The sequence below is a fragment of the Pseudorca crassidens genome, chromosome 11 (genome assembly GCF_039906515.1).
Source record: "Pseudorca crassidens isolate mPseCra1 chromosome 11, mPseCra1.hap1, whole genome shotgun sequence".
Lineage (NCBI taxonomy): Eukaryota > Metazoa > Chordata > Mammalia > Artiodactyla > Delphinidae > Pseudorca > Pseudorca crassidens.
In genome coordinates, this window is record NC_090306.1 from 58457551 (window position 1) to 58485054 (window position 27504).

General features: G+C 36.4%; 1 protein-coding gene and 1 pseudogene across 3 annotated transcripts in view; one reads left to right on the forward strand and one right to left on the reverse strand.

Annotated features, from left to right (window-relative positions):
- The window catches only part of RAP1B (RAP1B, member of RAS oncogene family), a 46800-nt gene extending 19530 nt beyond the window's left edge, over nt 1-27270 (forward strand). For all 3 annotated transcript variants that reach the window (XM_067697267.1, XM_067697269.1, XM_067697268.1), the window contains 7 exons: nt 17119-17200; nt 18277-18345; nt 19594-19650; nt 20570-20710; nt 22717-22860; nt 23680-23796; nt 26028-27270. In XM_067697267.1, coding sequence (XP_067553368.1) covers nt 17144-17200; nt 18277-18345; nt 19594-19650; nt 20570-20710; nt 22717-22860; nt 23680-23766 — 555 coding nt within the window. In that variant the 5' untranslated portion in view covers nt 17119-17143 and the 3' untranslated portion in view covers nt 23767-23796; nt 26028-27270. The remainder of the gene's footprint in view (nt 1-17118; nt 17201-18276; nt 18346-19593; nt 19651-20569; nt 20711-22716; nt 22861-23679; nt 23797-26027) is intronic.
- On the reverse strand, nt 13109-13493 carry LOC137202175 (small ribosomal subunit protein uS8-like; annotated as a pseudogene).
- Nucleotides 27271-27504: the final 234 nt, after the last annotated feature.

Here is a 27504-nt window from a genome sequence, read left to right on the forward strand (position 1 = left end):
ATCTAAAGTCTATGCTTTTTTTTTTTTTAATTAATTTATTTATTTTTGGCTGTGTTGGATCTTTGTTGCTGCGTGCTGGCTTTCTCTAGTTGCAGCGAGCGGGGGCTACTCTTCGTTGCACTGCGCAGGCTTCTCATTGTGGTGGCTTCTCGTTGCGGAGCATGGGCTCTAGACGTACGGGCTTCAGTAGTTGTGGCATGAGGGCTCAGTAATTGTGGCACACAGGCTTAGTTGCTCCGCAGCATGTGGGATCTTCCCAGACCAGGGCTCGAACCCATGTCCCCTGCGTTGGCAGGCGGACTCTTAACCACTGCGCCACCAGGGAAGCCCTGTGCTCTTAACTGTTGTTATATTTTCCTATTTTACCGTTTGTTTGTTTGTTTTTTCAATTTAAAATACAGTTAACTAAGGCCTCCGTGTGAGTGAGTGAGTATGTGTGTGTGTGTATCAGATTCTAAGATATATAGCAAATAATAAAGTTAATGTCCATACTTGGGTTACCTAAATTCAGTTCAGAAGACACAGCAGATTTTGAGTTATGTATGCCTATAGAATTTACAGCTAGATCTGACAGAGGAAAAAAACTGACAGGTTAATTTTTAGGACATGTCCAAGGACCTGGGGAGCAGGGGAGAGGAATCTGTCAGATCCCTCCAAATCCAACCTGTTTGGAGGGATCTGATAGAAACTAATATGGTGATCTTGAGCCCCCGTTATTTCTTCTTGCCTGATTTTGAAACATTTTTGGGATCTCTGTTTTTTTTGTCACTTAACTACGTTGCTCATGTATTGTTGACTGAGAAATCTATTAAGATTTCTTTATATGGTTTTTCTGCAGTTGTTAGATTAGTGATAAATTTTTATGCTGTAGTTAATATATTCTCTCAGAGATGTGATCAAGTACTGAACTTCGAAAGGTAACTACAGTGAAAAGTCCAGTAATAAAACTGGAAACATGACTTTAAATTGCATGTCATAGTATATGTTAGAATAAGCTTCATTTACTGGCAACATTAGTCCATGAAAAGGGTAAAGGAAGAATTTTATTCCTCTGTGAGGTGTTATAAATATGGTCAGAATAGAGAAAATGCTGTAAAACAGTTTGACAGTCTACAAATTCTATGCTCGACTAGATTTAGAAATCTAGTTCACAGAGAAGACCTTTCTTGGCAGAATTTAAGTTAGTAAGATTGGAAACATTTTTAAAAGAGGGTGTGAGGTAATGTTTGGACCTCTTAATTTTTCCTCCAAAAAATAATTTTTTAATCTGCTCAGAAGTTTTGAACACTGTCATTGTGTCCAAAAGATTAGTCCAGTTTCTTTTAATGTTTGAATTAGTTAATTTTATTTAGGAGTGAGAAGAGAGCACAGTAATCCTCTTTAGCTGCTAAAATACTACTTCGGGAGTTGGAGGCGGAAAGGAGAAATCAAGTATCATCTCCCCAGAAAGTGCTTAGTGGGAGTAGTGTCACTTGACTTCAGGAACCAGTAGTTAAGTGTTTTTACTTAGCCCTTTATTTATAATTTAAGATCACAGAATTTCAAACTGGGGGGGATGAAAGGGGGGAGGTCGTAGCTGAACAACTTGAGGATAGGAAAATTGCTAGTTACCAATGTTTTGGAAGAATTTTAATTTGACTGTAGCTATTTGGAGAATTTTAATGGAAAGGAACTATGAAATGTCGCTGATCACTTTTTAAGTATTGTTTCTTATTATAACCTATTTTTTACATTTATTAATGAGACTGATTTAAAGAATAAGTCAGATTAAAAATAATAATAAATAAGTCAGATTATGGGGTTGAGAGTAGGTGTCTCTGGAACCCAAAAGTTGTTGGTTTTAATACTATTTGTGCTGTAGAGCTTTTTTTTTTTTTTTTTTTTTTTTTATATTCCTGGCTGCTTTGGGTCTTCATTGCTGTGTGCAGGCTCTCCCTAGCTGCAGTGAGTGGGGGCCACTCTTCCATTGCGGTGCGCAGGCCTCTCATCGCCGTGGCCTCTCCTGTTGCGGAGCACGGGCTCTAGGCACCAGGCTTCAGCAGCTGCGGCACACAAGCTCCAGAGCGCAGGCTCAGTAGTTGTGGCGCACAGGATCAGCTGCTCCGCCGCATGTGGGATCCTCCCGGACCAGGGCTCAAACCCGTGTCCCCCCCGCACTGGCAGGCAGACTCCCAACCACTGCACCACCAGGGAAGCCCAGAGCATTTTCTTTTCTACTGAAATTACAATTCCTACAGGGCAAATATAAGAAACTAATATTAAAAAAAAATTTTTTTAAAGATATATGCCCAAAGCATCTCAAACGTTCTTTCTTCTCCTCCCCTCTCCCCCCTTTTCCTTTTCTTTTTTTTCTTTCTTTATTTTTTTGGCCACGCTGCGTGGCATGCTGGATCTTTGTTCCCCAACCAGGGATCACACCCATGCCCCCTGCAGTGGAAGTGCGGAGTCTTAACCACTGGAACTCCAGGGAAGTCCCCTCATTTTTTTTTTTTAAGTCTTCTCTTTTTTATTATTTTTATTTATTTATTTATTTTATTATTTTTGGCTGCATTGGGTCTTCGTTGCTGCACTCAGTCTTCCTCTAGTTGTGGCTAGCGGGGGCTACTCTTTGTTGCAGAGCGCGGGCTTCTCATTGCGGTGGCTTCACTTGTTGTGGAGCACCGGCTTTAGGCGCACAGGCTTTGGTACTGGCTCAGTAGTTGTGTCTCGCGGGCTCTGGAGTGCAGGCTCAGCAGTGGTGGCGCACGGGCTTAGTTGCTCTGCGGCATGTGAGAATCTTCCTGGACTAGGACTTGAACCCGTGTCCCCTGCATTAGCAAGCAGATTCTTAACCACTTTGCCACCAGGGAAGTCCCCCTCATTTTTTTTTAATGTCAAGAATTCCATTGGAACTCATGACATCTGTCAATAACTGATGAACTTAAATGGCAATTTACCTAAAAAAGTAACTTGTTAGTGGTCTTTTAAAAATCTAAGTATTTCTTTCCTTTGCTGGAAATGAATTATTAGTCTTTAGATAGTCATTCTTTTATTCAACAAACATTTCTAGACCAAATAGGGAACACCAAAATAAATAAATAATGGCTACTCTGCATCTAATTGATAATGTTAATGACTAACACTTAAGGCTTTTATAGATAATATATATTCTTATTTAATCTGCCCATCAACTCTGTGAAATTGGTATTTACATTGTCCATATTTTACACATAAAAACACAAGCCTAGAAATAAGTGACAGGTCACTTGTAAATTGCATAGGTGGCCAGTTCTAGGTCTTCTTATTTCTAGAATCCATGTTTTACCACCCTGGGCTGCAAAGGTAGTATAAGTTTTACTTTTATGGTATAAGGAAAAACTAAGTTTGGTCCTCAAACTTAGCCAAATGGCTTCTTTATTTATTGATAATGAATTAGCCACACTTGGTTAAGGAATGTCTCTAAAAATATCAGTTGATTATTTGTTTTGCTTAAAATATAGGATTGCTTTGTGTTATTGAAACATAGGTCCATCATTTAAAAACAAAGAATCAGTGTATTTGCTTTTCAAGATAATCTTGATTTCAAGCATTTTCAAGGTACCCTTGTGGATACAAATTTTGTTACTGGATTAATATAACCAAAGTTTCCTTAATTCCTTTGGTTTGATGGTGTATTATATTTTATCCTGGATAGGATTAAAGCAGTCTTTAATTAGAATCTATTATTCAATGTTTTATGGGTCAGCCTGGTGACATTTGGTCCCCACTCCACATTTTTTGCATATTTTATATATAGACTTCTCCTTTACAACCACTTTTTACTTCTTTTTATATTTTACTTCCCAATCTTAATCCCCATAATCGATATGTATAATCCCCTCTACAACCAATCTCTTCATTTGGGGTGATAGTTGAAGAGAAGTATATTTCCTGAGGGAGAATCTCATGCCCATGCCCTAATCTTAAATTACTTTGAAAGAAGCCTTAACTGCACAAAGCATCTTGGACTAGCATGCCAGAAGGAAGAAGAAAATGTAGAAGGCGTTTGCATCTTGCCTTGGTTGAATGCCCAGTAGTTGTTGACAGATTTTCCCATAGGACAGCCTATGAATAGGGAGATTGTCCTTATTGTTTCCAGTCTTTTATTTAGTTTTATCTATATTATATTTGAAAGATGATAATTCTAAAATGTCTATATAATATTAACCCTCCATTATGAAGTTAGGAAAAGAATATTTACATTATCATTAAATTTTATTACAAACATAGAATTTTACAATTGACCCTTGAACAACACGAGGGTTAGGTGAACCAATACACGTGCAGTCGAAAATTCAAGTATAACTCTACAGTCAGCCCTGAGCATCCAAGGAGTCAACCAACCTCCAATTGTGTAGTACGTATTTATTTTTAAAAATTCATGTATAAGTGGATCCCACATGGTTCAAACCCATGTTGTTCGAGGGTCAACTGTGTATCGTTTTTTATATTAATTAAGAAGAGGGAATATAACATTAGGATACTTTAAAAATTATATCTGAATTATAATTCTTCAAAACTTGATGTAACAGTACATTTTGGAATTGAAAGGGACCTTAGAGTTCATCCAGTCCAGAAGTAAAAAACTGGTGTCCAAATCTCCGTAACTCAAATAGATTTGTTGGTTTTCACAATATTCACAGTTTTTAGAATTTGAAAGATTTTAGCTGTATAAGCATTCGCTCTATTTGGCTGCAATCCACACCATTCCCTAATATTAACACCTTGCTGCTTGAGGCATTTGCATGCCTACCGGGCTGAGTAAGGCATCTCTGCTCAATACTTCACTTTCCCTTATTTCCTCATTTTACAGACAAAGGAACCTGGAAATTGAGAATAAATTTATTTATCTCAAATTATTTAACTTCTAAAATAGAGCCAAGCCTCTTAAATCACAAGATAATGTTGCTTTCTACAGCTTTTTTCCTCCTCTTAGAAGACAAGATAGTGTATGATTAAATCCTAAAGTATTTGGTGCAGCCTGTCAGAGGAACGATCAATGTGGGCTGAGATAGTGCGAGGAATACTTCAAAGATGTTTCCTGGACACTACCCTCCTAAGGACTGCATCCTGAGTATTCATGAGTCAGGAGCATTCTCTTCTATCCTGATCTATGTGTTATTCTTTCTACACAATGGGGGGAATCATGAATATCCTCCTGTCCAGAGCTGGCAAAGGAAATCACCGAGGGGCATTTTGTACATGTTGAATAACGGTACCTCCTAAGACCAGCTAATGTTTAGATTCCTCCAGAAATCCCATTTATACCCCTATTAGCAAAGGAAGAAGGGGCATAGAAGCCATGAGCTCTCTCGTGGATCCTAGACAAAATCTCTGTGACTCTCCCCAATCCACATTTAACTTCAGCCACAAATTAGTTGGAACGTTATCCCACCAAAAATATTAAAGTTACTGAACAGAACAAAGCCTAATGGTAGAGTGTTTTGTTAAAAATAGGATTTAATATCAATTTGTTGAAATGACTGGGTACTGAGCTATAATCTCTCCATTCCCACACTATCTCCCTTAACTTGTTTTATATGTTTTTCTCCATAGTGCTTGTCAGATTGACATATTTTATATTGATTTTATTTATTCCCCCACCCCACCCCAGGGCAGTAAATTATTGGGGCAGTGTCTTTTATTCACTGCTTTATTCCCTTTGCCTGGAACAGAGCCTAACATACAGAAGGGACTCACATATGAATGTTGAATATTGAATGCTATAATACAGTAATCTTGATTAGAAGGTGTCATGTCTTAGGTTTTCTTTTTTAATCATCAGGTTCTAGCACAATTCTTGGTTCACTGTAGGTCTTCAGTAAATGTCAACATGAAGTAAATAACCAAGAGGTTTTTTTTAGTACATCTGTTTATCATTTTGTAATGCTTTTTAAAATTCCCCCGATGATATTTAGATTTACTCTTATAGTTCTTAATTGGGGACAGTAATATCTGAACTTGGGTGTGCCCTAGGTCTTGTTAAGGAAAAATATGCAATACAGAATGGTAGATAATTGAATCAGTTGTTTGCTTTTTGATATGTACTTTTATATAGTGAATACATTTAGACTAAAACTTTACTGATTTTTATTTTCTTTGACTCATAAATGTCTTCAGAATTTTCTGCTCAGAATCGTTATAGCATCCATTATTGTTTTGTATTTTTGTAAAAATGCCAATCATTTCTGATTGATGAAATATTATCTTAAATAAATTTACTGAACTTTATGTAGAATATGATTGTGTCTTCTTTCCTCAACTTTCATTTCAAGCAATTACAAAGCCGACACTGAAACTTGACTTGAGAAGGAACCATAGGGGTTTTATTTTCTTGTCATTACATATCTTTGCTATGATTTTCTCTGAGACTAGAATTAAACACTTGCTTAAACTGATAAAAAGAACCAATGAAAGCAAAGATAAGTCTCTAATGTATCATTTACTTCGATTGATCCAGGAGTTGGTTGTAGTCCTACAAATTTTAGGGGATCTATATAAGTAACTAAAATTAGGAATCTTTAAATGCAAACGACATATAATACCGAAAATTACCTCCTAAATTTTTTATTCATAGATAAGTAGCAGAAATATTTATACATTTGAAAAATTAGTGTAGAAAATACTTCCAGTTGTAACCATAGTGGAATTTTCCGTGTTTTGATAGTTCTTTACAAATTTAATTGATTTTCTTCATTTGGAATGTTAGATTGTTGGAGAAGCTGTGTGAATCATGCTTCATATTTATAACTGGATAAATGTCTACTTGTATATATGCACTTTCTCGCTGATGAAGAAGTATAAATGAGAAATGGCACTACTGATAAATTCATTTTGCACGTATTCTATGTTCTTGCCTGTTTAGCCACCCCCCAAAAAATGGGCATCTGAGTTTCCCTCATTAACTAATGAGTTAATATAATTGGTGAATTCATAGATTAAAGCTTGATTCAAATAATTCTGGAATTTCAGATTAATATATAAACAGGTTATTGTTAATTTATAATTCATTACAGATAACTTCCAAACTGCATTCAGATTTTTTGGATAAATGCCATTACGTACAAGAAATGCCATAAAAGAGAGCATATATAAACCAACAAAATCAAATCCCATCACCTACAATGGAAATCAAACTAGAATGTTTTACAGTTGACCAATAGCACCATAATTCTTGGCAAAATATTTAGCCGAGATATCCGCCATTGCTGACATCTTCATCTAACACTTTTTGATGGTGTTGCCGTTAACTTGAAGGTTGTTAAAGTCTCTTTCAGTGTCAGTTTTTCTGTTGATTATAAAATAGTTTTAATTGTTCTTCCCATCTCTTTAAATGGCAGTCCACTGCAATAATACATAATAGTCAGAACTCTAAATTTTTTTTACTGAAGTATAACAATGTTATATTAGTTTCAAGTGCTTCAACGTTTATATGCATTATGAAAGTTATGATCACCATGATGTCTAGTTACCATCTGTCAGTAATTTCTAATATACTTCTAATAATTTCTAAGATACTTTGTATCTTTGTGTGTGTCTTAATCCTTATTTCCTACTTATGTACAAGAAGGCACAACAGATCAGCAGGCTTCTCAGAATACAATCCAAGTACTTAGAACTTAAATACTTTGCTACCCTGTTTATCTTTTCTTTCCAGATTTTTTAGCATGATAATTAATAAAAAAGACAAATACAGCTTATATAAGAGAGGAAAATGTTTAAAATGTCAATATTTACATTGTATAGAGTATTTTTCTATAAAGCACTTAAAATAATAAGTTTAATTTTGTAATGTTTAATAGTTAACTCTTAGCCCTTTTTGAGAAGAGGCATACTAGTTATTAAGGTTTAAAAATAGAATTGAAAGAATTTTAATTGGTTCTTCTAAGCTTGTCTTTTCTTTAAACATACATCACAATCAGCATGTTATTTATCTGAAAAATTCCCTTTTTTGCCAACATGAATATTTTATAATTATAATTCATTGTGAGTTGAGTGACAGGCTAAACTTGGCATTTTTGATTTTCTAATGGCCACTTTTTTTTCCTGGTTTTATTGAGATAAAGTTGACGTACAAGTGCTGTATAAGCTTAAGGTGTGCAGCATAATGAACTGACTTAGATACATCATGAAATGATTACCACAATAAGTTAATGAACATCCATCATCTCGTATAGATACAAAATTAAAGAAATAGAAAATAATATTTTCCTTGTAATGAGAACTCCTAAGATTTATTACTCTATTAGGAACTTTTGTGTAATATAAGCAGTGTTAATTATATTTATCATGTTATACATTACATCCCTTTTATGCACTTATAACTGGAAGTTTATACCTTTTGACTGCCTTCATCCAATCCCCCCCCCTTTTTTTTAACTGCCAGTAGTTACCAATATATATATATATTTTTTTTCTTGCGGTACACGGGCCTCTCACTGCTGTGGCCTCCTGTTGCGGAGCACAGGCTCCGGACGCGCAGGCTCAGCGGCCATGGCTCACGGGCCCAGCCGCTCTGCGGCATGTGGGATCTGCCCGGACCGGGTCATGAACCCATGTCCCCTGCATCGGCAGGCGGACTCTCAACCACTGTGCCACCAGGGAAGCCCCATTGTAATGTTTTTTAAAGACTTACAGGAGAGTTATTTCCCAGTCTTTCTCCCTAAACTACATTTTTAAATGATTAAAAATACTGACATATAATTAGCTTTTTGTATTGACAAGGGAGTTTGCTATAAGGTACATTCCAGTTTCAGAGATGTTAAAATGTATTCTAAAAGTGCCTCTTAGAAAACCATAATTCAAAAAGAGTCATGTACCAAAATGTTCATTGCAGCTCTGTTTACAATAGCCAGGAGATGGAAGCAATCTAAGTGTCCATCATCGGATGAATGGATAAAGAAGATGTGGCACATATATACAATGAAATATTACTCAGCCATAAAAAGAAACGAATTTGAGTTATTTGTAGTGAGGTGGATGGACCTAGAGTCTGTCATACAGAGTGGAGTAAGTCAGAAAGAGAAAAACAAATACCATATGCTAACACATATATATGGAATCTAAGGAGAAGAAAAAACAAAGGTCATGAAGAACCTAGGGGTAAGATGGCAATAAAGACACAGACCTACTAGAGAATGGACTTGAGGATATGGGGAGGGGGAAGGGTAAGCTGTGACAAAGTGAGAGAGTGGCATGGACATATATACACTACCAAACGTAAAACAGATAGCTAGTGGGAAGCAGCCACATAGCACAGGGAGATCAGCTCGGTGCTTTGTGACCACCTAGAGGGTGGGATAGGGAGGGTGGGAGGGAGGGAGACCCAAGAGGGAAGAGATATGGGAACATATGTATATGTATAACTGATTCACTTTGTTGTAAAGCAGAAACTAACACACCATTGTAAAGTAATTATACTCCAATAAAGATGTTTAAAATAAATAAATAAAAGTGCCTCTTAGATGATGCTTAAATAGTAAGTATAGCTAAAGAATTACAATATAGTTCAGTTGATTTTAACATGTTCCAAACTGGTTGTAGTGACAGGAGGACTAAATTAAGGATAGAAACCCACATATGATTGGAAAATAGTTTTAGGCTATGCATTGTATAAAATAGTTCTGGCTATGCATTGTACCTCTTTGCCTAACTAGAAGAAACTTTCTAAATTAGACAGAAGCTGGATAGCAGCCCTCCTCCTGCATTCTTAATGTTTTATTAAGCTAGTAGGTAAAAGGGTAGAGCAGTGATTCTCAACTGAGGGAACATCAGTTCTCCTACACTGTATTGAGCAGTAGCCCAGACCATTGCTGTTATAATTATTTTTAAAGCTATCTTTTATTGATTATTACTATGTGTAAGTACTCTTGAGGGAAATCACTACATTTCATTCTTTAATTAGTTGAGCACATACTATATGTCAGTCACTGTTTGAGGTTCGGGGATATTATAAAACAGACAAAAATTGTTGTTTTTGTGGAGTTTATGCTCTTGTGTATCCATCTCACAACCTTCCCATGTAGGCATTACTGTCTCCATTTTCCCTGTAAGGAAAGGGAAGCTCTGAAAGGTTTCATGACTTGCCAAGTTTATACAGAACGAGGATTTAAAACTTAGGTGCTGTGAACCACTATGCTATGCTGTCAAAATTGTCCCTCTTTTGGAGTTCAGTGAAAGAGAACAGTTGTTCTCAATGTCTCAAACAGCAGTTATCACAAATCCCTTTGAAATTCTGTTATAACTCTACCCATCTTAAAATTGTGCATGAAATTTTTAAAACAGAAGTAATGGTCATTGCCAGTCAATCAGAGTTGGCATTCATAATGAAATCCACGTTTTATCCCAGGCTTAGAATATGTGAACAGTTTTTCAAAGCTGGTGTAGTAGAAGGCACAGATTTGAAAAGCAGGTATTAGCTCAAATCTTGGCTTTCATACTGCTAGACTTTTTTTTTTTTTAAGGAAAATAATATCCGTAGCATTGGTATTTATTAGGATTTAAATAAAAATATTTTGGTCGTTTGTCCATATTAGGAAATACTGGCCAAAAAAATTAATGAAAGAGAATGACTGTTCATTTGTGGTTGTTACTTACCAGTGTTCCTTGTTAGAAAGCTGCTTATTGGTAAGTTAGATATGTTTTGTCACTATGTTTTTAAATTTGAAAGTCTATTGATGACTTTCATATTTCCTACTTCAAAATTTGAAATGTTCTCAATTTCCTGTGATCTTAGAGATCTGCAGTAAAAATTCTTGGTTGAGTTACTAAAATTAAAACAAATTGATAAGCATTATTTATAATATCCACAAGCTGGAAACAAACCAAATGTCCATGAGCGGGTGAATGGATAAAGAAAATGTTATCTATATCCATACAGTGGATCTGCTTTTTATCAATAATAAAGAGATAGAAGGAACACAAATTACTAATAGAAGCAATAATATGGATGAACCTGACTCATTCTAGCAACAAGTAATACTCATTTATGGGTAAATGAAGCAACTGGGAAGTAGGACCCCAGGCATCGCATTAAGAAATGCAGTTCACATAAATGTTTACTTTTTTTAGTCAGTATGTACAAGTTTCCTCACCCATAGGCCCCCATTTCTTAGAAAACAAAGACCTTTTGGTTTAATTTTTCTTTTTAGCTTGTTTACTTTGTGAGGATCTCTGAAAATGCTCAACTATTGTAGATTTTCTGATTTTCCATTTTCAGTTTCCTATTCAGGTCTGAGCCCATTTACAGAAAGAAGGGACATGTCTCCCTTTAAAATTTCCTGGAGTCAATTTTTATTTTGTTTCCTATCATGTAGTGTTCATTTTGTCTACAATACTAAATGTTGACCAATCTAGCCCTGAAATAGTGTATTTCCTAAATAGGTTCTTGTTCTCTCAAGGCCAATTTTTTTTTTTTTTAACAGGCTGGGCTGTTTGAATCTGGTCTTGACTATCATGCTGCTTTTAACCTTTTTCCTCTATGATGAAATTAAGTAATTAGTAAGTAAGTTGGGATCCTGCAACAAATTTCTGTCAGTCTACCTGAGATTTAGAAAAATCTTTAAGCATAACTCCCAACTAAATTCTAGACCAGTCTTTAAATTCAGTTTCTATAGCTCTGACTTCCACTTCAGCAATTTAAAGAGGCGGTTGTTTAGTATAATTTTTCCTTTGCTGAGAAACCCCCAAGAAAGGTAGTTCATTTCAGAGGTATGAGTAAGGAGCAGATGGAATAGAAGGGTATTGTGGATAGTATAAAGAGACAATGATTCAGGGAGGGTAGGTTTCCAAAGGTTTGAGCAGGGGAGTAAAGAGAGACAATCTTAGTCATTTTATTTTGAGGCTTCAGAATACCAATTAGAGAAGTTGATTATTGAATGTTATTTTTGTCTCATAATTTTTCTATATTTATAATTCCTCTTAAAGTATTAATTTTGACATTTTAAAAGTTGGCCGTGGGCTTCCCTGGTGGCGCAGTGGTTGTGAGTCCGCCTGCTGATGCAGGGGACGCGGGTTCGTGCCCCGGTCTGGGAGGATCCCACATGCTGCGGAGCGGCTGGGCCTGTGAGCCGTGGCCGCTGGGCCTGTGCGTCTGGAGCCTGTGCTCCGCAACGGGAGAGGCCGCAACAGTGAGAGGCCCGCGTACCGCAAAAAAAAAAAAAAAAAAAAAAAAGTTGGCCATAAGTCCTGTTGTTATGTTGCAGTTGTCAAAGTCACCATTTTTGTAATTTACCAGTGTAAGTGCAAGAGTTGAGATTATATTGGAAGTTTATAAAAGACACAGAAGTTTTTCCTAGAAGAGGTATGGCCTTGGCAAATAAGAAAGAGATCACTAGAGTCAAGAAAACGGTGTTGGGGTAATTAAGTGGGAAGAGGCACATTGGGAACTGTCTGGGTAATGGAAGTGTTTTAAATCTTTTTTTAATATAAATTTTCAAATATTTATTTTGCTGTGTCGGGTCTTAGTTGCGGCACACGGGATCTTTCGTTACGGCGTGCAGGCTTCTCTCTAGTTGTGGCGTGCAGTCTCAGTAGTTGCGGTGCGCAGGCTCAGCTGCCCCATGGCATGTGGGATCTTAGTTCCTCGACCAGGGATGGAACCCGCATCCGCTGCATTGGAAGGCAGATTCTTAACTGCTGGACCACCAGGGAAGTCCCTGGAAGTGTTTTAAATCTGAATGAGGGCTGTGTTTGTGGTTGTGAGGGTATTGGCATATGCCCAGACTCATTTAATTGTATGCTTAAGATCTGCTTGTTTTACTGGATGTAAATTATTCCTAGATAAAAATGACTTAAGAGTGCTTTAAATTTTTTTTCCATTGGGGCTTTTTTTTTTTTTGGCTGTCAGGTCTTAGTTGAGGCACATGGGATCTTTGTTGCCGTGCGCAGGCTTCTCTCTAGTTGTGGCGCATGGGCTCCAGAGGGTGGGCTCCAGAGCATGTGGGCTTAGCTTCCCCAGGGCATGTGGGATCTTAGTACCCCAACCAGGGATCGAACCCGCATCCCCTGCATTGGAAGGCAGATTCTTAACCACTGGACCACCAGGGAAGTCCCCATTGAGGCATTTTATTTGCATGTTTGTATTACATCCCTAGAAAAAGAATCCCAGGATTTTCTCTCCTGTGTTTTTATCTTGCTTCTTCATGGTCCGTGATGCCATCTGAAGTTGTCAGCTCAGTGAAACCAAACTGATAGGACAGGAGCAGGTTTTTCTGCCATTTTTCTAGATCTTTGAGTTGCACATCAAATCTAGGGACTGATCACTTCACACTTGTTTGACCTGCCTGTGAGGTTCACAACAGTTTTCCCAGCCCTGTGATCATTGATTTCAAATTTGCTAATGTAACCATGCTTCATTATCACAGAAACTGGATGATGACTTGGGAGCATGGCCTAATAAGAACCTGGCACTTGCCTCTCCTTTCAGCATTATTGATGCTCTTGAGAGCATCAGCTAGGACTTTCGTGTGCACCATTATATCAGCACAGAAAGATGGCAGAAAGAGTTTAAAATTTTTTTTAACAAATGTGTCCTTACAAACAGATTCTCAGGTTCCCTGATCAAGCAGAAGTTAGGAAGGTGCCACATAATAAACCCCATGGTTATTGACCTTGTAATGCTGTCATGAAAGTTTAAGTGACCCGAGGTGATGTTTGGCCCATCACTCAACTTTGCCTGAATTGGTCACTGATGTTACTCATCTTTAACCTTTAGTGCTTGGGGCCAGTTTGAATTGCATTGGAGGCTCTCAGGCCTGTGTCCATCCATTCCACACGGAGCACTCCCTTATTCAATGAATGGAAACAAGACAGTACAGGACAAAACAAAACATGTGAGACAAAATTTTGAGCAAGTAGATGAACAAAAGCAAAGCAAGTAGCTGAAGAATTATAAACTAATGGCAAAAATATTTATCAAATAGGACACTCCAAGCCAAAGCCAAAAGGCCTAATTGCCTTATACAAAAACCTACTTGGTACAAATCCTAGGGTAACAAAGTTAGCAGTGTGAGCTCAAGCACTGATTGGAGCACCCGTCATTGTTGAGATTGACTCATCTGATAGGAAAATCAAAGAACAAACAAGTTGGACACAGGCAGCCCATTCAGTACACTTGTTTGTCTAAGGGCATCATTTGGAGTGATGCCAAATGAGGGTCTTAGGTTGACTGTCCCAAAGAACGAGAGACACCATTCAATATATAAACAGAAAACACAAAGCTGAAATTATTGATTACTTAAGGAAAAGCTATCCTGGTCTGATACTGCCTCCCCTGAGCAGAGCAGATTGCTAGTCTTATAGGGTTTTTAGGGAATTTCAGAGTCCAAAGATTCACAGACTTTCAAAGGCAGGAGTGAGTTAATGTCAACAAGTAAAAAGCAGTGTTACTCAGGTGAGGCAATTGCTGATTGGTTGGCATTTTGCTGCGTGTTCACTGAAGTAAGTCTTTTTTTCTTTTTTTTTTTTTAAGTTAATGATAAACAATGACAAAGAAGGCATCAAAAAGTGACACAGCCCAGCTACCTAAAGGATAAAAGATGCAGGGAGATGAGTCTAATTTTATTTGTGTTAAAGTTAGTTGGTTTGCTCTTTGGGATGTTTAGGAAATTCTTGTCCCCAAAGTTACCATATTCCCTCTAGATGGGTTCAGAAACAAAAATTTATTTGAAGGCATCTTTCATGAAAATCCTAAGTTTATTTTTAAATATTTCTCAAATATTAATGTAGGTCCATGGGGTTGGCTAATGTGTGCATGGAACTGAATAGAATTATCACCTAAGTAATCCTTTTTTTTTTCTTTGCGGTACGCGGGCCTCTCACTGTTGTGGCCTCTCTCGTCGTGGAGCACAAGCTCTGGATGCGCAGGCTCAGCAGCCATGGCTCACGGGCCCAGCCGCTCCGCGGCATGTGGGATCTTCCCGGACCAGGGCACGAACCCGTGTCCCCTGCATTGGCAGGCGGACTCTCAACCACTGCGCCATCAGAGAAGCCCTATAATTTTTTTTTTTTTTGACATTGGGCTCTTTAATCAATTTGAAACTTAGAGTTTTTTTTGTTTTTTGTGGTTTTTTTTGCAGTACGCGGGCCTCTCACTGTTGTGGCCTCTCCCGTCGTGGAGCACAGGCTCTGGATGCGCAGGCTCAGTAGTTGTGGCTCACAGGCCCAGCCGCTCCACGGCATGTGGGATCTTCCCGGACCTGGGCACGAGCCTGTGTCCCCTGCATCAGCAGGCGGACTCTCAACCACTGCGCCACCAGGGAAGCCCAGTAATCCTATTTTTAAATGATTTTTTACATTAAAAGAAATAAACCTGACTGGAGTTATATGTTTACAAAGAAAGATTTATTTGTCCCAAATTAAATGCAGACTACCATGTGGAATATTCTTAAAGCTGAAAGGTGATTCAACTTTTATTTCATATCCTTTTTCCTAAAATCATATCTGGTAAGAACCATGCAGTTCACAAAAGTTACGGAGACAGTGTTCCGGAACTGGAAAAAAGTCTATGGAAATAATGAGTTCAGTAAGTTTAGAAATGTAGGAACTAGTAAGTGAGAAAGTCAGCAGCCGACTTCTTTGGTGGTTTTTATATTTGCTTCCCTGACCCCCCCACCCCCCCATTAAGGAATGGAGAAAACACAGGAAATAATCCATGTATTTAAAGGTGGGAGTGAAGGAGAAATTTTTGAAAAGAAGTCCTTGGAATTAGACATGGCGTCCTGAGAAGAAATAAAGAGATGGCATATAGAGATAGGTAAAACAAATGCTATCTTCTAAGAGTGTGGACTGGAAGGAAAGAACGTATAAAGAGATTTAACACAAAGAAATATTATGCCAAAGTGAGTCCATTCTTAACTGACTGACTTTCAGAAATAAGGGGCTATCAATAATAGGCTGGTTTGCAGAAGCATATTCACTGAAGCAAATGGTTTTTGGTTGGTTAAATGTGTTTAAACCAGTCCTGGTATTGTGTTACTATGACTAAAGAACTGTCATTTCTTGATTAAGAAGGTTTAAAACCTATTCTGGTGGCTACTTTTGTACCATGGCCACTGGCCAATTATTTTTCTCTAGGAATGTGGGAGCTTTGTGTTCTCATGTTGTTCCCCACCCTGAAACTTTAGGGATCTCTCTTTCTTTCTCCTTAGTGTACTGAAATTTTCTAATGATGAGCCTTGGTATGGATTGTTTCTTTTCAGTTTTATTTTGTTTTGATTTCCACCATTTCAGCATACTGAACACTCAGTAGACTTTTTCAGTCTGGGCTTTCGTGTTCTTGAGATCTTCTGATTCCTGACCATTTCAGTTTCCTTGTGCCACCCCATCTGTCCCCCAACCCCACACCCCACACCCACTTCAGGAATATATATTTGGTCTGCTTTCTCTGCTAACTCACTTACCGTTTATGTATCTCAGACCAGCAAGTTTTTTCTATAAATGCCACATGGTAAATATTTTAGGCTTTGTGAACCAGACAGCCTCTGTTATAATGACTTAGCTCTGCCATTACAGGATAGCAGCCATTGACAATACACAAATGAATGGGTGTGGCTGTATTTCAGTAAAACTTTATGTACAAAAACAGGTAGTCAGTTGGATTTGTCTGCAGACCCCTCCCCTATCGTGTTCATCTTTACCAGAATGTTAGCTCAGTTGAGGTCAGGAATTTTTTTGTTGTTCATTGGGTATATCCTTGTACTTAGTAGGCACTCAACTACTTGTGATTCAGGGTTGCAGATGGTTCAGTAAAGGGGGATAACATGTCTATTATTGCCATCTTATAGCTAACAGAATGCCCCTTAATGTTGTTTTTCAGCCTTCCTCCCTTTTTTTCTTGATGGAGTAAATATTTTATTGTAATTGAATTTAGGATAGGGCTAAAAGTCACGTCTATAATTCTGCAGTTTCTTTCCTCCTCTGATGTTTTGTAAAGGGCACCACCAGCAGCATCCTTTAGTAAGTCTGTTTGTGAAATGCTCCATATTAATATGGTATAGTAGTCATTTTAAATAAATGCTTGAATGTCTTGTTTATATAAGAAGGACATGAATACAAAGATAGTACTTAAGAATTCTTTTTGTTTTTTTTTTCTTTAATAAGGTACTAGATTTTACAAATTTGCACCATGCGTGAGTATAAGCTAGTCGTTCTTGGCTCTGGAGGAGTTGGAAAATCTGCTCTGGTAAGACATTCTCACTGTACCCAAGCTATTTACTCCAAGACGTGTTCTTTTTCTGTTGAGTTTTAGGTTTTGCTTATTTGTCTTTATTTATTTGTTAAGGTGAAATCTCGTAATGATTTTAGAAGTAATATAATATTTTTCTTGTAATTTAGTCAACTTTTAGTTGTATCTGGGTAGATCATATTCTCTCTGAAACATGGGTTCCAGACTAGAATACAGTTTGGACTAAGCACGGAAGGGAAAGAACACATAAAGAGATTTAACACAAAGAAGTATTATGCCAAAGTGAGTCCGTTCTTTAACTGACTGACTTTCAGCGCATATAAATGGGTGTCTGCATTTCAGAGCCAGACAGGAATAAATTTTGGTCCATCTCATTGTGAGTTGGCTTACAATACAAATTTTGTTACAAAAATTAAATACACCTTATATAAAAAACTTTTTCAAAGATTACCTTTGACTGTCCCACCATGTTTTCTGTATCAAGAAATAGTAAAGCAAGAAAGAAGACACAACTTGACAGTGGTGGGTGGGGAAGGAGAGAAACTTACGGGAAATAACTTGATGCACAGTTCAGAGTTTAGCAAAGCCCCACAGTAAGATAGATTGACCATCTTACTTTGCCACTTAAACACCTAGCACAGAATTTGACATGCTTGGATCAAACTGAGAAGTGTGTACAATGGAGCATGAACTGCTTTTTCATTTGTAAATATATCCAAAGTAATGGGGAGGTGTTGTGAGTGTGCACATATGTGTGTACACAAGATAATTAGCCACTTTCTAACTAAAATTCAAATTTAAGCCCTTAGGACTGAAACAGGAGCCATTTAATGATTTTTCAATATATGATCTCTAAATTTAGACTTAACCAATAAGGAGCTTGGTGGTTATTAACTTTTTTTAAAAAAGCTTTCTAAAGTAATTTTCCCACCACATGCGTATGTTCAAATATAGTTGCGGTTATGTTTTTTTAATCAATGGTATAACTAGCTATATGAAGTCAATACTTTAAAATGTGCAGAATTGAATATGTTCTTTTGGGGGGAGTATAATGGTATGTTAATTTTTTTCAGACTGTACAATTTGTTCAAGGAATTTTTGTTGAAAAATATGATCCTACGATAGAAGATTCTTATAGAAAGGTATGTTAACTTTAGAAGGCCTTTTGCTTTTGACTTTAAATATAAATTCTTGTTTTAGCTTAATAATTATTAAATGTTGTTTACAAAGTAGGACGAAGAAGCAGAGTTAATTTATAAAATTAGTGGGGAAAGATCACACCTGATTATTTCCTGGCATTGTGTGTTTACCAGCTTGAGAATCTCAAACAGTCACTCTTGTTCTCTGTCTTATCTCTCTCTCTCAAAGAATTTTAAGTTTATACTGACCACAAAATTGTAATTTGACACACTAACCTTAGAGCTGGGCCATGCATTTCAAGTGGTAGCTCCATGTTTCTCTCCCCTTTCTGCCCCCCAAAGACTGAATACTCTCAGGCTCCCTTCTTTTTAATATAAAGATATAAGTACAAAAGTCTCCCTAACCTTCCTACTTACAACTCCTTGAGAAAGTTCCACTGCTCATAATAGTAGAAAGGTTTATTTCTGTCCATATGTTCACTTGTACAACATGTGACAATAAAACTATAAATGCGCAGAGATTTTTTATTTAGCAGGGAGAGAGTTATCCACCTTGATATAGTGGCCAGCCTGGCCCCTGCTGCTGTGCAGACATTGTGTTTCCGTTCCTCCCTCTGTGTCCACAGTCTACCAAAACAAACTGGAAACCCCTTTCTGCACCCCAGCAGTGAGGCAATATTACTCTTCTTTCCACGTATATAACTTTGTTCCCTAGGAAATGTTAGGTAAAAAGGGTAGCAGGGATATATAATTTATTTGATAGCTCTCCTCTGCTTCCTTGCTCCCAGAAATTTTGTTGTTCCAATATGGTGAAGGGGATGTGGTTATCTAGAGAAATGAAGATATATCTAAAGTATGGGAGAATTGAGATGGACAGTTACTTCTGGTATTATTGGAACTATTACTGGTTTTAAAATAATTTTTTGAGCTATTTTGAAATCGTTTCCTCTCCAGATTTAAGTGCTGAGTGATTCATATTGAGGTTGGATCTTGTGTATCTTGTATCAATAGATATCCTTGTGTTAAATTCAGAACACATGGTTTTTGCACCTAATGCAATTTGGGGGTCAGTAGACCTGTTTTCTAGCTATTTTTTTCTCCTGTTTTGTTAAAGTGAGGATTGCTTGAAATTAGTTGTGAAGTTGCTATAATCTGTGTCTCTGTTTCAAATATCATATTAGCTGTTGGGTATATTAAAGTAGTCTTGTATACGTTTAAAAAAATGAATATCTATTTTAATTTTTCCCCAAGCAAGTTGAAGTAGATGCACAACAGTGTATGCTTGAAATCTTGGATACTGCAGGAACGGTATGTAAAACAGAGTACCAAAGTATATGCACAGCTTGTGCAGTATTGACCTTTAGATGCTAGTATTCTGTAGACAAACATTAGTTAAGCTTATTTAAAAGTACTGCTTGCATTAAATCTTAAAGCTGTTTTCCTTATCCTCTTGAATTCTTTTCTTGTGTGTGTGCTTTGCCATTGCAGTGGGTCATTTATTGAAGAAATAAGTAGAAATTTTGTATGAAAGTTTTCATAGTCCCGCTAGTACTTTTAAAACAAGTTAAACTGTATTACCATTTATTAAATAATGTGGAAAATAATATTAGAGTGTACATTTATTCCTCAGTGGCTATATGAAGTATTTTGAATGCTATCTTTCCTCCTTCAATATATTTACAGACCAACTAGATTTGTTGGTATCTGAAGGTGAAGGGAAAATTTATTCTGGATATGTGGTATTCATTCAACTAATGTTTGAGTACCTGATATGTGCTGTGTATTGTATTCTTACACTCAAAGACTTACAGTTTAGTGAAGGAGGAAAGTGTGGGAAAATGGCAAGATACAGGTAACGTGCTGGTGGCCCCCATAGAACTAGAGAGTTGTGAGCTAGCTGTGGGTAACGTGATGTGATTTGGGTGCCTTACACATTATGATATATTAAAAAGCTGCCTTTAGCATTTGGACACAGGACATTTCTGTTCCACTTGAGTATATTTACTGCACATAAATCTGCTCTGGTGTATTATTTTTAAGTAAAACACTTATTTCTTGAAATACTGATTTTTTCAAATAGCCACAGGCTGTAATTTTAAGAGATGTTACATAACACTACTGCATTCTTCTTTGAGCTCTAATTATCGACTTCGAAAATTGTCAAATTATCTGTCAAAACATTTTTTTAACATTATTTTTTTTTAATGATTCTTTCTTTCTACTGTAGGAACAATTTACAGCAATGAGGGATTTGTACATGAAAAACGGACAAGGCTTTGCATTAGTTTATTCCATCACAGCACAGTCCACATTTAATGATTTACAAGATCTGAGAGAACAGATTCTTCGAGTTAAAGACACTGATGATGTAAGCTGGCTTCGTAATAAATAAATATATTTTGTTTCAAACCCTTATTATAGTGATATCCAACTTAAAGGTTTGAATTTAAATCCAGTTTAAAGTTAATGTATTTGGGGGGCTTTGTTTGTTTTTCAAAAGCTTTTCCTTGATGGGGAAAAACATATCTTTAACACTATATATAATGTAAAAAGTGAGAAATACCCTCCTCTCCCCTGTGTAAAATAAACTTTATACCCTTCCTGTTTTAAAATCATGATTTGGTGAAGAAGGAGAGGTGTTGGTGGCAAATATTACTAATAGAGCATATGATGTTCTGGCCACATTTCTGGCAGATTTAAGAGCCTTTTTAACATGAATCAAAACAACATATGAACAGATCTCAAGCAACTGTGACAGAAGGAGCATAATGATAATAATAATTTTTAAAGAAAGGCAACAGATATATTCGATTCTAATGTAAATTTACATGCCCCTTCAGAGTACACCATAATGGAGTTTAATCCCTTTAGGAAACTTCAAATGGATTATGTTAATTCCTCTTCACTATATATAAATTCATCTTGCATCGAATTGATCTTGCATCAGAATCACCTGTAAAGCTGGTTAGATTGCCAGGCCTCACTCTCAGAGTTTCTGATTCAGTAGGTCTGGGATAGGGCTTAAGAATTTGTATTTCTAACAGATTTCCAAATGGTGTTGATGCTGCTGGTCTGGGCACTTCACTTTTAAGAACCACTGTACTATGTATAGTTTAATTATAGCAAATATTTCGAGAGCTTGAGGGCACCTATGGGAAATGCTGCCATTTCCTGGACTTCTAAAGCAGGAGAACTTTGGGGGACCCTGACATACTTACAGCAACCTCGGTAAAGCTGTTTGTTTACCAGTGTCTCTGGTAACTACTATGGTTTTCTGTCAGTTGCATTAAACAGGTATTTATTAATATAATACTATATATCTGTTCCTTAAAAAGCCAAAATTCTTAAATTTTTTTTTTTTTTTTTTTTTTTGGCTGTGTTGGGTCTTCATTTCTGTGCGAGGGCTTTCTCTACTTGCGGCGAGCGGGGGCCACTCTTCATCGCGGTGCGTGGGCCTTTCACTGTCGCGGCCTCTCTTGTTGCGGGGCACAGGCTCCAGACACGCAGGCTCAGTAGTTGTGTAAAAAGCCAAAATTCTTGATTTTCTAGTTTGGATTTTTTCCAAAACTTCTTTAGAAAGACAATCTCTAAATGATTAATAGGAGTTTTGCAGCATAAGTAGTATTTTTCCCTGTAGTGTCCTTCTAAAATTACAAACATCACATGTATCCAAACACGTGATTAATATGGTCTAGATTTTTAGTAAATTAAGATGATTTTACTTTTTGGCTTTTTAATATACACTGTATGAGAAGCTAAAAGTTCTGCTTTGGGGGCTTTCCAGATTTCTCCTTTTTGTGTTATGAAATTGGGAATGAGTATTTAATAAATACATGTTAGAAAACCAGAAAATTTTAAATTGATTTATGTCCCTTGGAGAAACATTTTAAAATTTTGGAATATATTGGCTTTTTATGGTATACCCTTTTGCACTTCCTTTTAAAAAGGTTTTGTGTTTTGCTTACTATAATTAGTTAAAAGTCCACTGTGAGGGACTTCCCTGGCGGTCCATCAGTTAAGACTCTGAGCTTCCACTGCAGGGGGCACGGGTTCAATCCCTGGTTGGGGAACTAAGATCCCGCGTGCTATGCGGTATGGCCGAAATAAAATAAAAGTCCATTGTGTTATAATTTTAAGGGTTTTTCACCCTCTTTTATAAGTAGATCATAGCTTGTTTTCTAAAAAAATTTCATGTGAAAAGTTCTTAAATTAACATTGTCAAGGCTTTCATATTTAACTGTAAATTTTATTACACGTTATTAACTTAGCATTTTTTCTGGCATAGTATAAAAAGTAATCCTTAGAAATATTTTAATTTGAATTTTGATTTGAATTTATATTGCATATTTGTTTACTTGTTTTTACCCTTTTTAGGTTCCAATGATTCTGGTTGGTAATAAGTGTGACTTGGAAGATGAAAGAGTTGTAGGAAAGGAACAAGGTCAAAATTTAGCAAGACAATGGAACAACTGTGCATTCTTAGAATCCTCTGCAAAATCAAAAATAAATGTTAATGAGGTATGGTGAAATACAACTCATGATTTGGAATTTAGCATTCAAAATTAATGGAAAATAATGAGTCTATATTAACACAACCCCAGGTTAATTAGTACTCAGGGTGCTTTGTTGATCATATAGGCAGAAGTCTTGTGTTGATCATATAGGCAGAATTTAGCATTCAAAATTAATGGAAAATAATGAGTCTATATTAACACAACCCCAGGTTAATTAGTACTCAGGGTGCTTTGTTGATCATATAGGCAGAAGTCTTGTGTTGATCATATAGGCAGAAGTCTAAGTAAATGCATGTTAATAAGCAATAATGCTCTTTGAGCCTCTTTATTAAATACTGGTACAGTGGAATTTACCATAAAATGAAGGAAAACTGGACAGAAAATAATAGGGGTGGGGAAGACAGATTAAGTCTTCAGGTATATGAAGGCAAGGACAAATTCAAAAAGGCATGAACGGTTGTTGCCTTGAAGGGACTTAAAATAATGTTGTAGAATAAGGATACATAGAGTTGAAGAAGAGTACATAATTGTTCTCTTTGGATGGTGGTAAATGTTCTGTCTGAACTAAGATCCCTGCAGCTCCTTCAACTCCGTATTTATTTTGAGGAGAACGATTTTTAGCCCTCCCAAAAAATAAACAGAAAAGAACTTGGCGATTATAAGAATACCTGGCTTTACTCTCATTCCTTAACTGAACAGAATATTTGCTTTCTGGGGAAAAGTTCATGGAAAGTTCAATTTTTTCATTTTACTCTTTCACTTTTAGTTCTTTGGGGGCTTTTTTTCCCCTGTAAATTTTTTTAAAAATTTAATGTGTTTGCAGATCTTTTATGACCTAGTGCGGCAAATTAACAGAAAAACTCCAGTGCCTGGGAAGGCCCGCAAAAAGTCGTCATGTCAGCTGCTTTAATATACTAAATGCATTGTAGCTCTGAGCCAGGTATGTTGATTTATCTTTTCCTCTGTTTTGTTTGTTTGTTTCCTCTAATTTTTAACCTCAACTTTATTAAGGGTTAAGAAAGTAAATATAGGATTTTTTTTCCTAAAAGAGAAATGGTTACTTCCCTTTTAAGATACGAGTTAATATGATATCCTAGTAATTAAAATAATTATTTCATTTATATATCATCATCAGAAGTAAGGTATTCCACATAAGTGAGAATTCTAGATGAGTTTATCCAGTATATACTCATGCCTCAGTGGGTCACTGGTTTGTGTTGACAATACAGTGGTGATGAAAACCATTCTTCTCTGCTTTCTTCTTTGTTGCCTTAAGCTAGCTAAGGTCTAGTTGGAGAATTAGACAAACAATTGCAAAATATGATAAATGCTATTGCAGAATAAGTCCAGCATGGTACTGATAATAAAAAACCCCTTATATATTATGTGCCAGGCAGTCTTAAGTACTGCCTATATATGTTAATTGCACTCTCACAACAATCCTGTGAGGCAGAATTATAATTCCCATATTACAGATGAGTGAACTGAGGCACAGAAAGATTGTTACTTGTTCAAGCCCTGCAATTAGTGAATAGCCTAGTCAGAATTGAATCTAGTGATCTGAGTACATCGCTCAGAATTTGAACTGTGATCTGTCTCCCAAGTCCATAATTAGTCACTATTATGGGTGCTATTGGAGCATTTAACTGGGGCACCAGACCAGTCAGATGTGAACTGTGGATTCAGGGAAAGTCTGTCAGAGTGAGATACATGTAAGTCGAAATCTGATGGATAAGTAGAAATTGTGTAGGGGATGAAGAGTTCCCAGGAAGAGAGAACCACAAATACAACCCTGAGATGAGACAGCAAAGGAAAACTGAGCATACAACACTGTAACATAGTTTTTGAAAACAGTCATATTAAATGAGTTAATACTTGTAAAGCAGTTAGTTCAGTGTCTGGCACATGGTAAACCCTTACCTATTAGCTGCTGTTTGCCAGGTATTGTTAAACCATATCTTACTGTATTCTTATCCTTGGGAACTTTGAATGTTTGTAGCTCTGCTGCTTCCTGTGTTAAATGGCCCTATACTACCATAGAACTCTGATTCTGTATCTCTCTAGAGTTTTTGTTCCTACTCTCCATTTAAGGCTTTCTGTTTAGAGATACAACCTCTCATGTTCTATATCCTCTCATTTCCAACCACATGCCCATTCTTAGCAGCACACATGTGCCTGAGCTCACACACTCCCATCTGTCCTTTCCAATTTGCTACATTCAACCTGCTAAGATTTAGGAAACTTAGAAAACTCATTCAGACTCCAAACGAGGGCTTAAAGTTCAAAGCATTTGTGGAAATTATTTCATCAGCTACATCTATATTAACAACGTTTCTGAAGCTTGCAACAAATCTGATTCCCAGAAAACCAGTTAAAAAAAAAAAAAGAAACATTTTTTTAGCCCAGGCATGTGTGCAGAAAATCATCCAAAGTTAAATAAATAAATGACAGACCCATGAGTTCTGATTTTACCTTCTTTACATCACTCAAATTTTTTTAATTTGGTATGATTTTAGTGTAATAACAGCCTTTTCTGACATCTATCTTAGAGTTGGTAGAATCTGTTTATGTAGAATTAAAAAGTATATAGCTGTCAACTGTAGAGAGCCTTCGTGAAATAAATTCTATCTTGTTCACTTCTCTGCACCAGCTTTTTAGCCACTCTTATTGGAAGAGTAGGGAAGAAAAGTCTTGATTTTCTAATACTAGAAAGCCTGGTTAGATGTGCATTCTGTATTCCTCATGTAATTCTAGGGTTGTAAACACTTATAGATCAGCCATTTTGTTAATATTGATGTCTGTTTTATAATCCTAATTCTAGTAAAGGTGACCTAATGTACAATTTTAATGTGGTGGTTTTTTTTTTTTTCCTTGCTTTTAATCTTTGGAAGGTAATACAAAGAAATTTGCATTAAGGTACACTCAACTTACATTTGACTGACTTTCAAGAAGGCAGCAGAATAGATGAAGTCATTCCAAAAAAGATGAAAATGTCTACCTATGCTTTGCCATGAATCGTGGTACCTGGTCATAATGTAATGACGAGGATAAGAACCTGTATTATATTTATTTCTGACACTTTAGCACTGTTGTCTTAATATGTCCTTTGGATCTTTAGTGTGCTGTTTACACCCCATGTTTTCAATTAATTTAATTTTCTCATTTTGACAGGTCTGAAGAACTGTTGCCCAATTCAACAGTGCCAGCATTCCAACTTTGTTAAACCTACCAACATCTTAAATGGACTTTCTGTGGTGGTACCCTTTAAGAGGCGGATGAAAGCTACTACATCAGTTTGCACATTCTAATCACTTTCCAGTATCACAAGAGAGATTTTTACTTATATAATAGTCCTAGAGTATGCAGCTGGTAAAACCAGAGGCTACAATCCAGTATTACTGCTAAGAGACATTTTTCATCCACCAATGTTGTACATGTATGAAAATGGTGTACTGTATACTTTAACACGCCCTATACTTTGTATTGGAGAGTACAATAATGTAAATCCTAAAAGCACCACTATTTTAGCATAATAAAAGAAAGTCCAAAGAGCTCCTATATAGACTACTCCAGATAACTTCGCTTCTTTGATACTTGTAGCTTATTGTAATTTTTTTTAAGAAATTCAAGGTCATTATCATTGTATTGTACAAATAAGCGCTTTGATTAACACAGCTATATAGTTTTTTTAATTTTTAAAAACCTGTGGAGACAGTGATCTTGTCTTTAAAATATGATAGTCCTTTCAGTATGTCTTAGATTAAAGACGTTGCCTTTAATATCTGTTGGGAAGGAAATGTCCAGACTTTTCAAATCTTTTATTATATGTTTCCTTTTTTGTTTACATAGGGAACAATGTTTATAGTTGTGTGTACAGTGGGGGTCTACAACAAGAAGTGTATATTTTCAAACAATTTTTTAATGATTTAACAATTTTTGTAAATCATTTTCAGGCTTCTGCAGCTGTAGATTCTCACTGTGAATCCCCTGCTTGCTCATGCATAAGTGTATTTGCAATACCAAATATACAGGTTTAGTATTTTTGCCTGTTAGTGATTGTTTCACATGTGTAACGTTTTGGTTGAGATGTTAAATGGTGGACGAGTACTGTGGATGTGAATGTGGGAAGTAATTTTAATCATGTGTAATTGGTCACAAGGCCTAAGTTGCAGTAACTATTGCTGTTTTATTTAACAATGCCTTGTTGCTTTGTATGCATTAACGTTTGGGTGTAAAGATTGTGTGTCTATCCAACAGGGAGCCACAGTATTTAAATTGACCAACCTAATGTTACAACTACTTTTGAGGTGGCCAAATGTAAACTAAAAGCCTTAATTAAAGTGGTGCAATTTTGTATAACTTAGCATCAGTAGTTCAATAAATTTGGATTGCCATGCAAGGGCTTGCATTATAATTACTTGCCACTTGAATGTGTTTTGTGTAATGTTTAACAGTGCTAGTAAATAAATATGGGTTTAACTTCTTTTTAAATGGAATGGGTGCATTTTGCATAGTGTGGTTTCATAATTTAACATTTGGGCAGACTCATTAATTACAGAAATGATGAGAGAAAGAAGTCAGATATTGTTCTTAGTATTGTTTGAATATCCACATAACCATCTTTTGAATTTTTCCTTTGGAAAGAATT